At 50.7% G+C, this 16,327-nt stretch overlaps 1 protein-coding gene across 1 annotated transcript in view; it reads left to right on the forward strand.

Moving 5' to 3' along the window:
• LOC140410352 (uncharacterized) overlaps positions 1–16,327 on the forward strand; it is a 485,957-nt gene that overhangs the window by 81,989 nt on the left and 387,641 nt on the right. Inside the window, exons 5-8 of the mRNA XM_072498368.1 lie at positions 6,923–7,046; positions 9,964–10,239; positions 10,431–10,511; positions 11,543–11,641. Of these exons, the coding sequence (XP_072354469.1) occupies positions 6,923–7,046; positions 9,964–10,239; positions 10,431–10,511; positions 11,543–11,641 (580 nt within the window). The remainder of the gene's footprint in view (positions 1–6,922; positions 7,047–9,963; positions 10,240–10,430; positions 10,512–11,542; positions 11,642–16,327) is intronic.

The raw sequence follows: 16,327 nt of genomic DNA on the forward strand, positions 1-16,327 counted from the left end.
GGATGGCTAGAGGAATGCTGGAGGGATAGTGTGAGGGAGGATGGCGAGGGGAATGCTGGAGGGATAGTGTGAGGGAGGATGGCGAGGGGAATGCTGGGGGATAGTGTGAGGGTGGATGGCGAGGGGAATGCTGGGGGGATAGTGTGAGGGTGGATGGTGAGAGGAATGCTGGGGGGATAGTGTGAGGGTGGATGGCGAGAGGAATGCTGGAGGGATAGTGTGAGGGAGGATGGCGAGGGGAATGCTGGGGGATAGTGTGAGGGTGGATGGCGAGGGGGATGCTGGAGGGATAGTGTGAGGGAGGAGGGTGAGGGGGAATACAAAGAACAAAGAACAAAGAAATGTACAGCACAGGAACAGGCTCTTCGGCCCTCCAAGCCTGTGCCGACCATGCTGCCCGACTAAACTACAATCTTCTACACTTCCTGGGGCCGTATCCCTCTATTCCCATCCTATTCATGTATTTGTCAAGATGCCCCTTAAATGTCACTACCGTCCCTGCTTCCACCACCTCCTCCGGTAGCGAGTTCCAGGCACCCACTACCCTCTGCGTAAAAAACTTGCCTCGTACATCTACTCTAAACCTTGCCCCTCTCACCTTAAACCTATGCCCCCTAGTAATTGACCCCTCTACCCTGGGGAAAAGCCTCTGACTATCCACTCTGTCTATGGCCCTCATAATGTTGTAGACCTCTATCAGGTCTCCCCTCAACCTCCTTCGTTCCAGTGAGAACAAACCGAGTTTATTCAACCGCTCCTCATAGCTTATGCCCTCCATACCAGGCAACATTCTGGTAAATCTCTTCTGCACCCTCTCTAAAGCCTCCACATCCTTCTGGTAGTGTGGCGACCAGAATTGAACACTATACAAGTGTGGCCTAACTAAGGTTCTATACAGCTGCAACATATATAGAATTTACATAGAATTTACAGTGCAGAAGGAGGCCATTCGGCCCATCGAGTCTGCACCGGCTCTTGGAAAGAGCACCCTACCCAAGGTCAACACCTCCACCCTATCCCTATCCCCATAAGCCAGTAACCCTACCCAACACTAAGGGCAATTTTGGACACTAAGGGCAATTTATCATGGCCAATCCACCTAACCTGTACATCTTTGGACTGTGGGAGGAAACCGGAGCACCCGGAGGAAACCCACACACACACGGGGAGGATGTGCAGACAGTGACCCAAGTCGGAATCGAACTTGGGACCCTGGAGCTGTAAAGCAATTGCGCTATCCACAATGCTACCGTGCTGCCCGTCTTGCCAACATGACTTGCCAATTCTTATACTCAATGCCCCGGCCAATGAAGGCAAGCATGCCGTATGCCTTCTTGACTACCTTCTCCACCTGTGTTGCCCCTTTCAATGACCTGTGGACCTGTACTCCTAGATCTCTTTGACTTTCAATACTCTTGAGGGTTCTACCATTCACTGTATATTCCCTACCTGCATTAGACCTTCCAAAATGCATTACCTCACATTTGTCCAGATTAAACTCCATCTGCCATCTCTCCGCCCAAGTCTCCAAACAATCTAAATCCTGCTGTATCCTCTGACAGTCCTCATCGCTATCCGCAATTCCACCAACCTTTGTGTCGTCTGCAAACTTACTAATCAGACCAGTTACATTTTCCTCCAAATCATTTATATATACTACAAAGAGCAAAGGTCCCAGCACTGATCCCTGTGGAACACCATTGGTCACAGCCCTCCAATTAGAAAAGTATCCTTCCATTGCTACTCTCTGCCTTCTATGACCTAGCCAGTTCTGTATCCACCTTGCCAGCTCACCCCTGATCCCGTGTGACTTCACCTTTTGTACTAGTCTACCATGAGGGACCTTGTCAAAGGCCTTACTGAAGTCCATATAGACAACATCCACTGCCCTACCTGCATCAATCATCTTAGTGACCTCCTCGAAAAACTCTATCAAGTTAGTGAGACACGACCTCCCCTTCACAAAACCATGCTGCCTCTCACTAATACGTCCATTTGCTTCCAAATGGGAGTAGATCCTGTCTCGAAGAATTCTCTCCAGTAATTTCCCTACCACTGAAGTAAGGCTCACCGGCCTGTAGTTCCCTGGATTATCCTTGCTACCCTTCTTAAACAGAGGAACAACATTGACTATTCTCCAGTCCTCCGGGACATCCCGTGAAGACAGTGAGGATCCAAAGATTTCTCTCAAGGCCTCAGCAATTGCCTCTCCAGCCTCCTTCAGTATTCTGGGGTAGATCCCATCAGGCCCTGGGGACTTATCTACCTTAATATTTTTTAAGACACCCAACACCTCGTCTTTTTGGATCTCAATGTGACCCAGGCTATCTACACACCCTTCTCCAGACTCAACATCTACCAATTTCTTCTCTTTGGTGAATACTGATGCAAAGTATTCATTTAGTACCTCGCCCATTTCCTCTGGCTCCTCACACCTGAGTTCATCTTTTCTGCGAAGGTAAAACCTGAGCTGATCTGACTTCTCATGGTGCCAGTTTCTAAGCAGCACCAAGGCCAAGTTATCGATGTTTACAGGGGAGACCCTCAGGATCCTCGGTACTGTGGAAACATCAGTGGGTTGAAAGGAGCAAGAAGCTAGTCCGCCCTTAGTTGTCATTGAAGGGCCCAGGCCCAGCCTCATGGGAAGGGACTGGTTGAAAAACATCCAACTAAACAGGCTGGAGATTTGTCAAGATTCCAGCGATGTCCTCCAGGATGTTCATAGATTATCATAGAATTTACAGTGCAGAAGGGGGCCATTCGGCCCATCAAGTCTGCACCGGCTCTTGGAAAGAGCACCCCACCCAAGGTCAACACCTCCACCCTATCCCCATAACCCAGTAACCCCACCCAACACTAAGGGCAATTTTGGACACTATGGGCAATTTATCATGGCCAATCCTCCGAACCTGCACATCTTTGGACTGTGGGAGGAAACCGGAGCATCCGGAGGAAACCCACGCACACACGGGGAGGATGTGCAGACTCCGCACAGACAGTGACCCAAGCTGGAATCAAACCTGGGACCCTGGAGCTGTGAAGCAATTGTGCTATCCACAATGCTACCGTGCTGCCTTGATTATGGGGACCACTCCAGAGGAACACATGTCGAGCCTGGAAGATGCTTTGAAAAGTTTTCGAGATGCGGGGGTCCGCCTTCAGTGGGAAAGGTGTCCCTTCAAAGCTACGGTAGTAGCCTATTTGGGGTTCAGAGTAGACACAGCTAGATTACACCCCTTCAAGGATAAGGTTGAGGCCATTCATGAAATCCCAGCTCCAAAGAATGTCTCTGAGCTAAAAGCTTTTCTGCATGGATATAAAGACATCTTCCATGGAAAACTGTAACATATCAAAGGCGTGAAGGCGATGAAAACCCATGTGCAATTTCTTTTGATCCTGGTCAGTCCATATGTCCTGCATCAGAATATGGAAACCGAGCTGAAACACCTTAAAGAGTTGGACATCACTGACCAGCCCAATTCTCGGAGTGGGCCACCCCCATAGCCCCTGTCCTTAAACAGGATGGGTCCATTAGAACCTGCGGAGATTATAAGACAAAGATAAATCAGGTCATCCAGGTGGATAGGGACCCCCATCTCCAAGATTGAGGACCTCTATGCCAAGCTAGCAAGAGGCCTTACCTATCCAAAGCTAGATTTCAGCCATGCCTTCCTCCAATTCGAGTTGGATGAAGAGTCCTGGAAATATGCCACAATAAATACTCATAAACGGCTGTATCAATACACAAGATTGTCATTCGGAATAGCATCAGCCGGTGCTATCCTCCAGCGCCAATGGAAAACTCCTCCAGGGTATTCCAAAAGTTATGGTGTGCCTTGATTATGGGGACCTCTCCAGAGGAACACATGTCGAGCCTGGAAGATGCTTTGAAACGTTTTCGAGATGCGGGGGTCCGCCTTAAGTGGGAAAGGTGTCCCTTCAAAGCTACGGTAGTAGCCTATTTGGGGTTCAGAGTAGACACAGCTAGATTACACCCCTTCAAGGAGAAGGTTGAGGCCATTTATGAAATCCCAGCTCCAAAGAATGTCTCTGAGCTAAAAGCTTTTCTTGGTATGATTAAGTACTATGGCAGATTCAACCCTAATCAGGCTTCAACATTGGCTCCATTGCATCATCTCTGAAAGAAACATCAACAGTGGCAGTGGAGGGAGCCACAGGAAAAGGCTTTTGAAATGGAGAAGCGAGTCATGAAGTCTTCAGACCTCGTGGTCCATTTTGACTCTGAGAAACCCATCGTCCTGATGTGCGATGCTTCACCGTATGAGATTGGGTCGGTGATGTCCCGCAAGATTGAAAATAGTTCAGAACGCCCCATTGCGTTCGCTTCAAGGACCTTCTCTGAGGTGGGACGGAATGACGCCTGGATGCAAAAGGAATGGTTGGCAGTTATATGATATGTGAAAACTTTCCACCAAATTTCCATGCGGACACGCACATAATGATATACAGGCAAGCAGCTGATGGACACAGAGAACAGGGCATGACCAATAAGCAGGCAGGACACTCAGGGGTGGGATCTGACTATAAAGGACATGAGGCACTCACACTCCGCCTCTTTCCACTGATGAACATCTAGAGAGTTAATCACCTCCACCACGTGGCTAAGAGCTAGTCTGGTTCAGTCAGACAGAGTAACCACACTTTTAAGTTAGCAGAGAGTCGAACTCACAGGGAACTGTGCTAACTGTGCTATTAGTTCAATAAACCTGATTGAAGTAACTTCAAGGTCTGGAGTATCTTTTTGATCTATGCTGCATCCAGTTGCAGCCAGTGTTATACCAGTGTACCTAACACGACAATGACTACCGCCGCCGATTTGTCATAATAATGGACCTCAAGCCAATCTTAAGGTTGTAAGAGGAGCCAAGGCAATCTCCCCAATAGCCTCAGCATTGGGCCTTGCTGCTCACAGCCCATCACGACACATTTCAGCACAGGCTGGGCACCAAGATCACAAATGTTGACACCTTGAGCAGCTTTTCCCCTCCAAAAGAGCTCTCTGCCTCCATCTTTGCACCAGGAAATAATACTGGCTTTGAACTATATGGACCTGTTACCTGATTTGGCCGAGATAATGTTCGTGTGGGTCGAATTCTAGGCTTTTCATAGAATCACGGAATCCCTACGGTGCAGAAGGAGGCCATTTGGCCTATTGAGTCTGCACCTTCGAATGAGTAGTCTACCCTTATCCACTCACCCAACCACCCCTCCCTACCCCCGTAACCTAACCTGCACATCCCTGGACACTAAGGGGCAATTTATCATGGCCAATCCACCTATCCTGCAGGTCTTTGGATTGTGGGAGGAGACCGGAGCACCCGGAGAAAACCCACGCAGACATGAGGAGAATGTACAAACTCCACACAGACAGTGACCCAGGCTGGAATTGAACCCGGATCCCTGGCGCTGTGAGACAGCAGTGCCACCATGCCGCCCAATTGGTTCAGGAAAATGGGATTCAACACTTAAGGATGGCACCATACCCTTTGTTCAACAGCTTAGCCGAAAGGGCCGTGCAGACTTAAGAACTCGATATGCAGGCAATCCGACCAACTATTGGTTTAACCACTGTCGTTAGAATACCAGCCCCCATTCGACGACAGGCGTGACACCCATCCTGAGGGTCAGCGTCTTCAGACCCGCATCGATTGGGTGTTTCCAAATTTGGCGGGGAGGGTGGATGCACGCCAGGCCTCCCAGAAGGACTAGTGCCCCAAGGAAGGTAGTTCTGGCCGTGGGACCCAGTTTTGGTTCACAATGTTGCCTTGGGGCCACCATGGTTAGCCGGGTGCATCGCCGACCGTTTGGGACCTAAGTCGTATGTGGTCAAGACGGTTGTTCAGACACTCAAAAAACCTGTCGACCACATGAGGAGTTGTAGGTCGGCGTCCCTAGTCCAGGGCTGAGGACGTCAGTGGTATACCTGAGTATCTCTGTACAAGGGGAGTCAAGGGTTGAGGAGATGGCCCTTTCAGTGGTATCGGCATTGAGTGGTGAACTCAATGGTCTGGTTACAAGAGCTATGTCTGGGGCATCATTGCCTGCTCTAGACGTTTAACTATTTTGGAAGCTGAAAGACCTGTGGTGGTGCTGAGGAGATCCAGTCAGACCAGGAGGTACCTGGACAATTTGACTCTTTAAAGACTGCCTATCTTTCCCTTCTGTGTTATCCACCATGTATATAATATAGTAAATAGTTATCATGTTATGGGGTAAGGGAGAGAGATGTTGTAGCGTGGCCCCTTTAAGGGATGGGCTCGGCGGGCCTGGGGCCAATCACGCGCAAGTGCACGAACCTCAGCCAATAGGGACAGTGGGGGGCCGGGGAGCTGGGGATCCGGAGCTGGGGAGTAAACACCTGGATATACTTTTCTCTGTGCCTGGATCATACTGGACTTTTATCTTCTATACTAAACCCATGTTTGGTTTACACTGGAAGCTCCCAGCGTGTATATCTTGAACTACCACACCGACACAAAGGAAGATCATTCCGGTCAGCTTGGAGGTCAGCATCTCAGTTCCAGGACATCACTTCAGGAGTTCCACAGGGTAGTGTCTGCTGAAAGATTAATAGTATTGCCTTCCTTTGGCAGATCCAGCAGTCGGAGGAACAGGGATAGGCTATTCAGCCCTTTGAGCCTATTCCACCATTCAATTAGGTCTTGACAGATGTGTATCTTAACTCCATCTACCCGCCTTGGTTCTGTGACCATTAACCAAACAAAAATGTACCATCTCAGTTAGAATTTTTCCAATTAACCTAACCTTTAATTAATGAACACAGTCCATTGAACATTATGTTGGACGTCTCACTGAGATGTGCTTTGCTGCCACTTTTCAGACACACATTCTTTTTAGGAGCTTTCTATCTAACCCATCTATCGATTTATCATTTTTCCAGGCAGATTTTTCCGAGAGGATTGCCGGCTGAGTTTTCTTTTGTTGCCACGTTTCGCTTGAAGAGAACTACCAAAAAGGAGCATTGGCGTCTTTGGCAGATCACCGATCAGTCTGGCAGTGTACAGGTAAGCAAAGAGCTTCCAGCAATCTTTCTCCAGTGACTAAAATGGGAAATCAGAAACAGCCGCAAAATCATGGAAACCCGTAGCATGTCAGTGGGGGGAGAGTAGATGGCTTGCAAACTCTTCTTCCAAACTCAGTTTACCGTGAGTTGTTAGCGACAAGACGGTGTGTTTTACCTGGGACTGACTGGAGATAGTGGAGTTTGGGAGAGAGGTGTACAGGTGGTGCAAATTGAGGGATACAAGGAAGACACCAGTGTTGGCCTCAACATTGATGGAGGTTCATAGAATGCCTACTGTGCATAGGGAGGTAATTCTGCCCATCAGGTTTGACCCTTGGAAAGAGCAACCTACCTAGGCCCACGTTACCACCCTATCCCCGTAACCCAGTAACCCCACCTAACCCTTTGGACACTAAGGGGCAATCTATCTTGGCCAATCCAACTGACATCCACATCTTTGGATTGTGGGAGGAAACTGGAGCACCCGGAGGAAAGCCACACAGACACAGGGAGAAAGTGCAAACTCCACATAGGCAGTCACCCTTGGCCGATATTGAATCCGGGTCCCTGGCGCTGTGAGGCAGCAGTGCTAACCACTGTGATAACATGCTGCCTCAAATGTTCACTCTAAGCATAGGGGTTGAGTTTCAGTCACACAGTTTGGCCATGCAGAATTCAAATCCCTTTAGTTCAAGGACTTAGCCAATCCTCCACAAGCAGAGGCTTCTGCGTAAACCGGGTTCATTCCTTGCAATCTTCCCTGTATGAAGCACTTCCTTCTTGAGCCTCCTCAATTCCTCTACAACTCTTCTGCTTCTCTTTCTGTTTGCATTTGTGTGCTGATTGCCTTCTGCCTCTGGCTCTCCTGTCCTGCAGCTCTTCTTTGTGTCCAGTCACAGCTTCTGCATCATAACTTCCTTGTTAGTACCACTTCCAGGTCAAGAGCTCCCAGGTCACATGGGCCAGTATTTCTTATTCTCCAAGAAAATTCCTAACAATTGCGTTGTAATTAATGCAAAAAATGTTCCAAAAGGATTTTTAAGGAATTGCAAATTTTCCTTACTATTACTGCTTCTGGGCCAAAGGCCATCACATCATAGATGAGCGGCGGGATTCTCCGTCCTGCCAGCCCCATTTTCTGGAGTGACGCACCCCCGCCAGTTATGTCTTCGTTCCCGCAGCCGGCCAATGGGGTTTCCCATTGTGGGCCGCCCCACTCCTTCGGGAAACGTGGGGGCCTGTGTGCGCTGCCGCTGGGACGTAGGCTCCCGCCGGTGGAGAATCCCGCAGCATGAGTATGCAAGCTGAGGCCGACAAGTGGGTAGGCACCTCTGGGAAAAACTCGGGAAGGGGCTTTTGGAAGGTCATAAACAGTGACAACTTTAAAAGGATTTTAAATGTCAAAGGGTGTAAGAAGGTACTTGAAAGAGGAGAATGAGGAGCCCTACCACACCGTCACAGTGGTGATTAAAGCATGGCATGAGGTAGAGAGACTTCAGTATGGAGCACAGTTTAATAAGGCACGGGAAGTCTGGAATCAGCAAAACGTTTATTTTGCAACAATTATTTACATGAGTACCAATTGAACCTCACCGGATACTCTCTCCTGTCGGTCGTTTCCAGACTGGCCGACCTTTTATACAAGTACGGATAAGTGACCCTGACCCTAGAGGGAGAGCTCGTGCTCTTCAAGGAGCACAGGGAAAACAATTGTCCCCACCCAGTACGTCCCGTGCAGGTTATTACACACAGTGTGGCACAAAATGAGTCAAATTTCAATTGAAGCCAGGATGTCAATCGGCATTTCCTTGGGAATGCAGCTCGGAAGAAAGTAATTCCAGAGCCTTGATTAGGTCTACAGGTAATACCAAGAAAGTCTTAAAGGATGCCAGAGAGTATATTAAAGAAATATTCAGACCTGGGAGAGTAGGAAAGCTGAGGAGTAGTAATGGGATTAGAGAATGCAGAGTACCTGAGAGGGCAGAAATGAAAGGTGAAATGGCTGGCTGACAGGAAATGTGGGGGGAGAGAAAAGCAAAGGGCATGAAATGGACCGAGAGGAAAGACTACAAGATATAAGGAATGCTAACAAAAATATATAGGAGCATGAACTAAGAATGAAGAATAACATCGAATTACACAGAAATCATAGAATCCCTACAGTGCAGAAGGAGGCCATTCGGCCCATCGAGTCTGCACCAGCCCTCTGGAAAGTCACCTTACCTAGGCCCACTCCCCTGCCCTCTCCCGTAACCCAACATAACCTGCACATCTTTGGACACTAAGGGACAATTTAGCATGGCAAATCCACCTAACCTGCACATCTTTGGACTGTGGGAGGAAACATAGGCAGCCGGAGGAAACCCACACAGACATGGGGAGTGCGTGCAAACTCCACACAGACATTCACCGAAGGCCGGAATTGAACCCGGGTCCCTGGTGCTGTGAGGCAGCACTGCTAACCATTGTCTGGTCACCCAATTGGTGGCCATCATTTCTGTTTGAGTCTGGACAATAAGAATCATCTGTCTGCCCATCCTCTCAAGCTTTTGGTGAATAATGATCACGTGTATGAAGCAGGAATGAGAACCTGTCCCACTTCCTCGCTAAGCCCCTGGTTCAAATGCCTCTTGTAACATCCTCACTCCCTGTCCAAGTGACACCTCAGTACACACTGATCAAAATCGCCACGCTGCGCTTGAGTAAACTGGAGACTACACAGCCTTATCCAGCTCAATAGAATTCAAGTTGCTTTTTTACTATCACAGGGTAGAATTCGCTACTGCACCCCCAAACCCACATCCCAGACCAATAGATCTAAAATCTCCCTGTGGATTGGTAAACATGAGCGCTCAGCTGACTCAGGAATCGATTATCCTTGTGTCCTCAGCCTAACTTCTCTCTTATTCTTTCTTCAGGCCTCCATCTCTATTGACGGAAGTAGAAAGGTGGTCGAATACAACGTCAAGGGGGCCTCGGGAAAAACTTTGCATTTGACATTTAAGAAGCGCGAACTGGGCTCTCTTTTTGACCGGCAGTGGCACAAGTTGGCGATTAATGTGAAGTCTGGGTCAGTGTCCCTTTACAAGGACTGTAAGCTGGTTGACAGCAAGCGAAGTGAAGAGATGGAAAGCATAGATGTCCACGGGGAGATGGCAATCGGCATCCGTGTTAGGGATGGGACACCGGTCGATGTAAGTGACCGTAAACCCATCGGAGGATTTTGACTTTTGAATGAAGCCAAATTGCGGACCATTTTCTATCAACTAATTCAAGCTTAATTGGCATTAAATTGGAGAATCTATAATGACTATTTCAATTGGTTGGCTGTGATGCGTTATGAAAGGAAAATTTTCAATAATCTGTTTCTGAATTCTTTCTGTAGTTTGACCTTCAACAGATAATGGTTTACTGCAACCCTCACTTAATAGAATTGGAGACATGCTGTAGAGTGCCAGGTGGTCTGGTAAGACATTCGATTTTACTCTCTTGACTAACTTATTAAGGTCAAGTTTGCACCTAAATAGATTGAAGTACTGAGATTGCCAGATAGTAAAGTGATTGCTTGAACTTAATTCTTATTTGTTAGCTTATTATCGGGATTTTGAAGCAGTTATAGACGTGTGTGAGGTGCATACTGGTGATAGGAGCAGAACATCACAGCATAGGTGAAATTGAAAATTTCCACCAATGGGAAGTGTTTCTCTCTACTCATTTTGTCAGACCCCTCGTGAATTTGAACGCCTCCCTCAAATCTCCTCTCAACCCCCTGCTCAACTTCTTCAATCTGTTTCCATAACTGAAGTTCCTCATCCCTCGAACCATTCTCCTGATTCTTGTCTGCACCCTCTCTAATGCCTTCACAGCCTTCCTAAGGTGCAGCCCCCAATACTTCCGATTCACTTCTGTCCTCTCCCTCGTCAGTTTTGTTTTTGCTTAAAATTCAGAGTATCCAATTATTTTTTTCCAATTAAGGGGCAATTTAGCATGGCTAATCCACCTACCATGCACATCTTTGGGTTGTGGAGGTGAGACCCACGCAGACACGGGGAGAATGTGCAAACTCCACAGGGTCAGTGACCGGGGCCGGGATCAAACCCGGGTCGTCGGTGCCGTGGGGCAGCAGTGCTAACCATTGCGCCACCATGCTGCCCCGCTCATCAGATTTAGCATTTGGGTGGAAGGTTTTTCGTCTTGTCCCCACCCCCACCCAATTCTGTCACTTCCTTCAATTCTCTTCAACCCTTTAAATTTCACTCCTATCACGAGTGTGCTCCATATCTGCATTGGAATTCCCTTCGCTGCTATGGTACCTTTAAAAGGGTCAGTGTCTAATATCATACTGATAGTGGTGTGGGCAGGGGGAATATCACAGGGCAAAGTAACAATAGCAGTAGTTTCAATTCAAGGGAATAAAATTGATAAATGAAGAGAACATCTTGTTATATACTGTTCATTGATTTGTATGAATGAAAGGTGAAATATTCATGTCCCCAGTGCTCACTCAAAGGTGACTCCTCTCCATCTATCGTGACATCAGAGAATCTTATGAGACAGAAATCCACACAATCAAAACCAAAAAGTGACAATCAGAAGGTGAGGCTTGAAGATTTTGGCTCTGGCTGAAAATTTACAAACCGCTTCGCAGTCCAGGTAGTGTGTACTTCAAGTTATAGTCTTTTCAGGTGATAGTATTTCAAAGATTTTGCTGGGAGCAGGTTTAGAGTGGAGTAGTCTAAACGAGGGTTTTCCAGACTGTTTTCTGCGGAACCAGAGGGTTCTATTGGATATATCCAGGGGTTTCGCGGCAGCCCAGGCTGATGTATGACATTTTTAAAATGCTATGAAGCTGCTATGTCAATCCGAAGATGGTTTATCCCTGCATTGGCTGCTCATGGGCTCATTAGTGGACAAACTGGAAACAACAGGAAAGTAAGTCCTCCAAGGTCCAGGCGAGGACACGAGCGGATGGTAGAGCGAGGTATACAGCGGCCATGAGGCAGGAGGGACAGCAGCCATGGAACAAGGTGTAGTAATACCAGGTATTGCAGTACCTGAGAGGTGGATGACCATTGGCTAGACCTAGGAGTCTACCATTGGCTAACGTACATAGCTCCGCCCTGAGAGGCGGGGTATAAGAACCAATGCTGTCCCAGCAGCCTTCACTTTCTGTATCGAAGCTGCTGGGTACAGTTCTAGCTGATTAAAGCCTATTAGTTACGACTCACCTTGTCTCGAGAGTAATTGATTGTGCATCAATTTAATCAGTTATTACTTCTGAAAGGATGGATCTCCGCATCAAGCCGGAGCACCTTCAGCTCAGCCCCCACGCAGACACTCCGCTGCTATTTTCAAGCATTGGCTGGCATGTTTTAAGGGCTACCTCGACACGGCCGCCGACACCCCCACGGAAAGGCAGAAAATGCACCTTCTACACTCGCGGGTCAGCCCTGGGATCTACCCTCTGATCGAAGAGGCGGCGAACTATGCTGCAGCTATGGAGCTGCTAGAAGGACATTACATCCGTCCTCTGAACCAAGTCTACGCACGTCACCTGCTGGCAACTAGGAGGCAGAGCCCAAAAGAAACACTGGAAGACTTCTATCGGGCACTACTAGTGCTGGGCCGGAACTGTGGCTGCCCAGCAGTGACGTGGAACGAGCACAAGGAACTTTAAATTCGTGACAGGTATGACTTCCCCCGACATCCGCAGAAGGCTCCTTGAAATGGACACACTGGGCCTCACTGAGGCACGGTCCCTGGCAGGGTCCATGGACGTCGCGTACAGAAACGCACTGGCTTTTGCTCCCGGACGCACGGTGCCCCCCTGGGCTGCGTGGCACCCCGTCGCGGCAGCCCCCCAAACTTTCCCGCTAACCCCGCAGGCCTGCGCGGCAAGACGACCCGTTTTCACCGCCGCTTCTTCTGCGGCAGGCGAATCATCCCCGCGCGCGCTGCCCGGCCCGCACCGCCACCTGCAAAGGGTGCAGCAAGAAAGGCCACTATGTCGCGGTCTGCCAGGGCCGTGCCGTGGCAGCGATATCCAGCGACTATCTGCAGCCTTTTTTTCAGGTCCCGGCCGTCCAAGGCCCACCGCCGCCCTTCTATTCCCAGGCAACGTGCGACCCACGGCCGTGGCCATTTTGCCCCCGGCCACCACGCTGGATGGGTGGGCGGCGCCATTTTGTCCCTCGCCGCCGCCATCTTCGGCATCCCCAGACTCCATGTGCGACCCGTGGCTGAGGCCGTCTTGGATGGGGCCTCAAGCCTCCAGCACAGCCGACTCCACGCTGCCTGACCAGAACGCCCCCTTGCTGCAGCTGGCCTCCGTCACCCTGGACCAGAGTCGACCCCGGACGCTAGCGAAAGCCACCACAACGATCGCCATCAACGGCCACGTGTCGTCGTGCCTGATTGACCCTGGGAGCACGGAAAGCTTTGTCCACCCCGACACGGTAAGGCGCTGTTCTCTTGTCACCCATCCCGTAAACCAACGGATCTCCCTGGCCTCCGGGTCGCAAGCTGTGGAGATAAAGGGGTTCTGCCTAGCGAACCTCACTGTCCAAGGCAGGGAATTCCGCAATTTCCGTCTGTACGTTCTGCCGCACCTCTGCGCAGCCACCCTTCTTGGGCTGGATTTCCAGTGCCACCTACAAAGCCTGACCTTTAAATTTGGCGGCCCTATAACCCCCCTTACTGTCTGCGGCCTCGCGACCCTTAAGGTCGACCCGCCTTCCCTGTTTACGAACCTCACCCCGGATTGCAAACCCGTCGCCACCAGGAGCAGACTGTACAGTGCCCAGGACTGGACCTTCATCAGGTCTAAGGTCCAAAGGCTGCTGAAGGAAGGGGTTATCGAAGTGAGCAACAGCCCCTGGAGGGCTCAAGTAGTGGTGGTAAAGACCGGGGAGAAACATAGGATGGTCATCGACTATAGCCAGACCAGCAACAGGTTTACGCAACTGGACGCGTACCCTCTCCCCCGTATAGCCGACCTGGTAAACAGGATTGCGCAGTACAAGGTTTTCTCCACGGTGGATCTCAAGTCTGCCTACCACCAGCTACCCCTCCAGCATGGTGACCGCCAGTACACTGCCTTCGAAGCAAATGGGCGGCTCGATCACTTTTTAAGGGTTCCCTTTGGTGTCACGAACAGGATCTCGGTCTTCCAACGTGAGATGGACCGAATGGTTGACCGGTACGGCTTATGCGCAACGTTCCTGTATCTTGATAACGTCACCATCTGCGGCCATGACCAGCAGGACCACGACACCAACCTCCGAAAATTTCTCCAGACCGCGAATATCCTTAATCTGACCGACAATAAGGATAAATGCGTGTTTAGCACCGACCGTCTAGCCATCCTAGGCTACGTAGTGCGAAGTGGAGTCATAGGCCCCTACCCTGAACGCATGCGCCCCCTCATGGAGTTCCCCCTCCCTCACTGCCCCAAGGCCCTAAAGCGCTGCCTCGGCTTCTTTAGCTATTATGCACAATGGGTCCCTAATTATGCTGACAAAGCTCGACCCCTGATCCAGTCCTCCTGTCGACGGAGGCCCGCCAGGCCTTCTGCCGCATCAAAGCGGACATCGCAAAAGCCACGATGCGCGCCATCGACGAGTCCCTCCCCTTCCAGGTCGTGAGCGACAGGTCCGACGTAGCTCTGGCAGCCACCCTCAACCAATCGCGCAGACCCGTGGCTTTCTTCTCCCGCACTCTCCATGCTTCCGAAATTCGCCACTCCTCGGTCGAAAAAGAGGCCCGGGCCATAGTAGAAGCTGTGCGACATTGGAGGCATGAGATTCACTCTCCTCACAGACCAACGGTCGGTTGCCTCCATATTCGATAATGCACAGCGGGGCAAGATTAAGAACGACAAGATCTTGCGGTGGAGGATAGAACTCTCCACCTACAATTACGAGATCTTGTGCCATCCCGGGAAGCTGAATGAGCCTCCTGATGCCCTGTCCCGCGGCACTTGTGCCACCGCGCAAGTGGACCGCCTCCGAGCCCTCCACGAGGACCTCTGCCACCCGGGGGTCACTCGTTTCTTTCATTTCATTAAGACCCGCAAACTGCCCTACTCCATCGAGGAGGTCAGGAATGTCACCAGGGACTGCCGAATCTGCGCAGAGTGCGAACCGCATTTCTACCGGCCAGAGAGGGCGCATCTGATAAAGGTTTCCCGTTCCTTTGAGCGCCTCAGTATGGATTTCAAAGGCCCCCACCCCTCCACCGACCGCAACACGTACTTCCTGAACGTGATTGACGAATACTTTCGGTTCCCATTCGCCATCCCCTGCCCGGACATGACCACGACCACCGTCATCAAGGCTCTCCCGGGTATCTTTACACTGTTCGGTTTCCCCGCATACATTCACAGTGATAGGGGGTCCTCCTTTATGAGCGACGAACTACGTCAATTCCTGCTCAGCAAAGGCATCGCCTCCAGCAGGACGACCAGTTACAACCCCCGGGGAAACGGGCAGGTAGAAAGGGAGAACAGAACGGTCTGGAAGACCGTCCTGCTGGCCCTTCGGTCCAGGAATCTCCCAGTCTCCCGATGGCAAGAAGTCCTCCCAGTGGCCCTTCACTCCTGTACGCTGCTCTGTACTACCACAAACCAAACACCTCACGAACGTCTCCTTGTTTTCCCCAGGAAGTCCTCCTCCGGGACCTCGCTCCCAACCTGGCTAGCGACACCCGGACCCGTCCTGCTGCGGAAACATGTGAGGGCGCACAAGTCGGACCCGTTGGTCGAGAGGGTCCACCTGCTGCATGCCAACCCCCAGTACGCCTACGTAGCGTCCCCCGATGGCCGCCAAGACACGGTCTCCCTTCAGGACCTGGCGCCCACCGGAGCCCCATGCGCACCCGCACCATTGCCCCCACCCCCACCCTCCCAGCAGCACCTGACCGGAGGATCAGTACTGCCGCCGCCCCTACCCAGCGCCGAACAGGCACCGATGCCCCCTACAGGCATCCCTCCCCCTGCCCACTTTTCACCCCAACGGCACCGCCGAGGGGTGACTAATCTGCCTGGGAGGAAGACACCACGTTCCCGGAGCCACAACCGCCGGGGCCCCCACCAGGATCACCGCCGAAGCCCAGACGCTCCAGAAGGACGACCAGGCCATCCGATCGTCTGATTGCTGCACCATAAACACTTTTCTGTTGCCCTCGACATCACGGTACCTCCATACCTGGTCCTACCATGCAAAAGGCGACAGTTACGCTGGCCATCACCCCGCTGGGTTCTTTTTTAACAGGGGTGAATGTGGT

This window comes from Scyliorhinus torazame, chromosome 4, assembly GCF_047496885.1.
Source record: "Scyliorhinus torazame isolate Kashiwa2021f chromosome 4, sScyTor2.1, whole genome shotgun sequence".
Taxonomy (NCBI): Eukaryota; Metazoa; Chordata; class Chondrichthyes; order Carcharhiniformes; family Scyliorhinidae; genus Scyliorhinus; species Scyliorhinus torazame.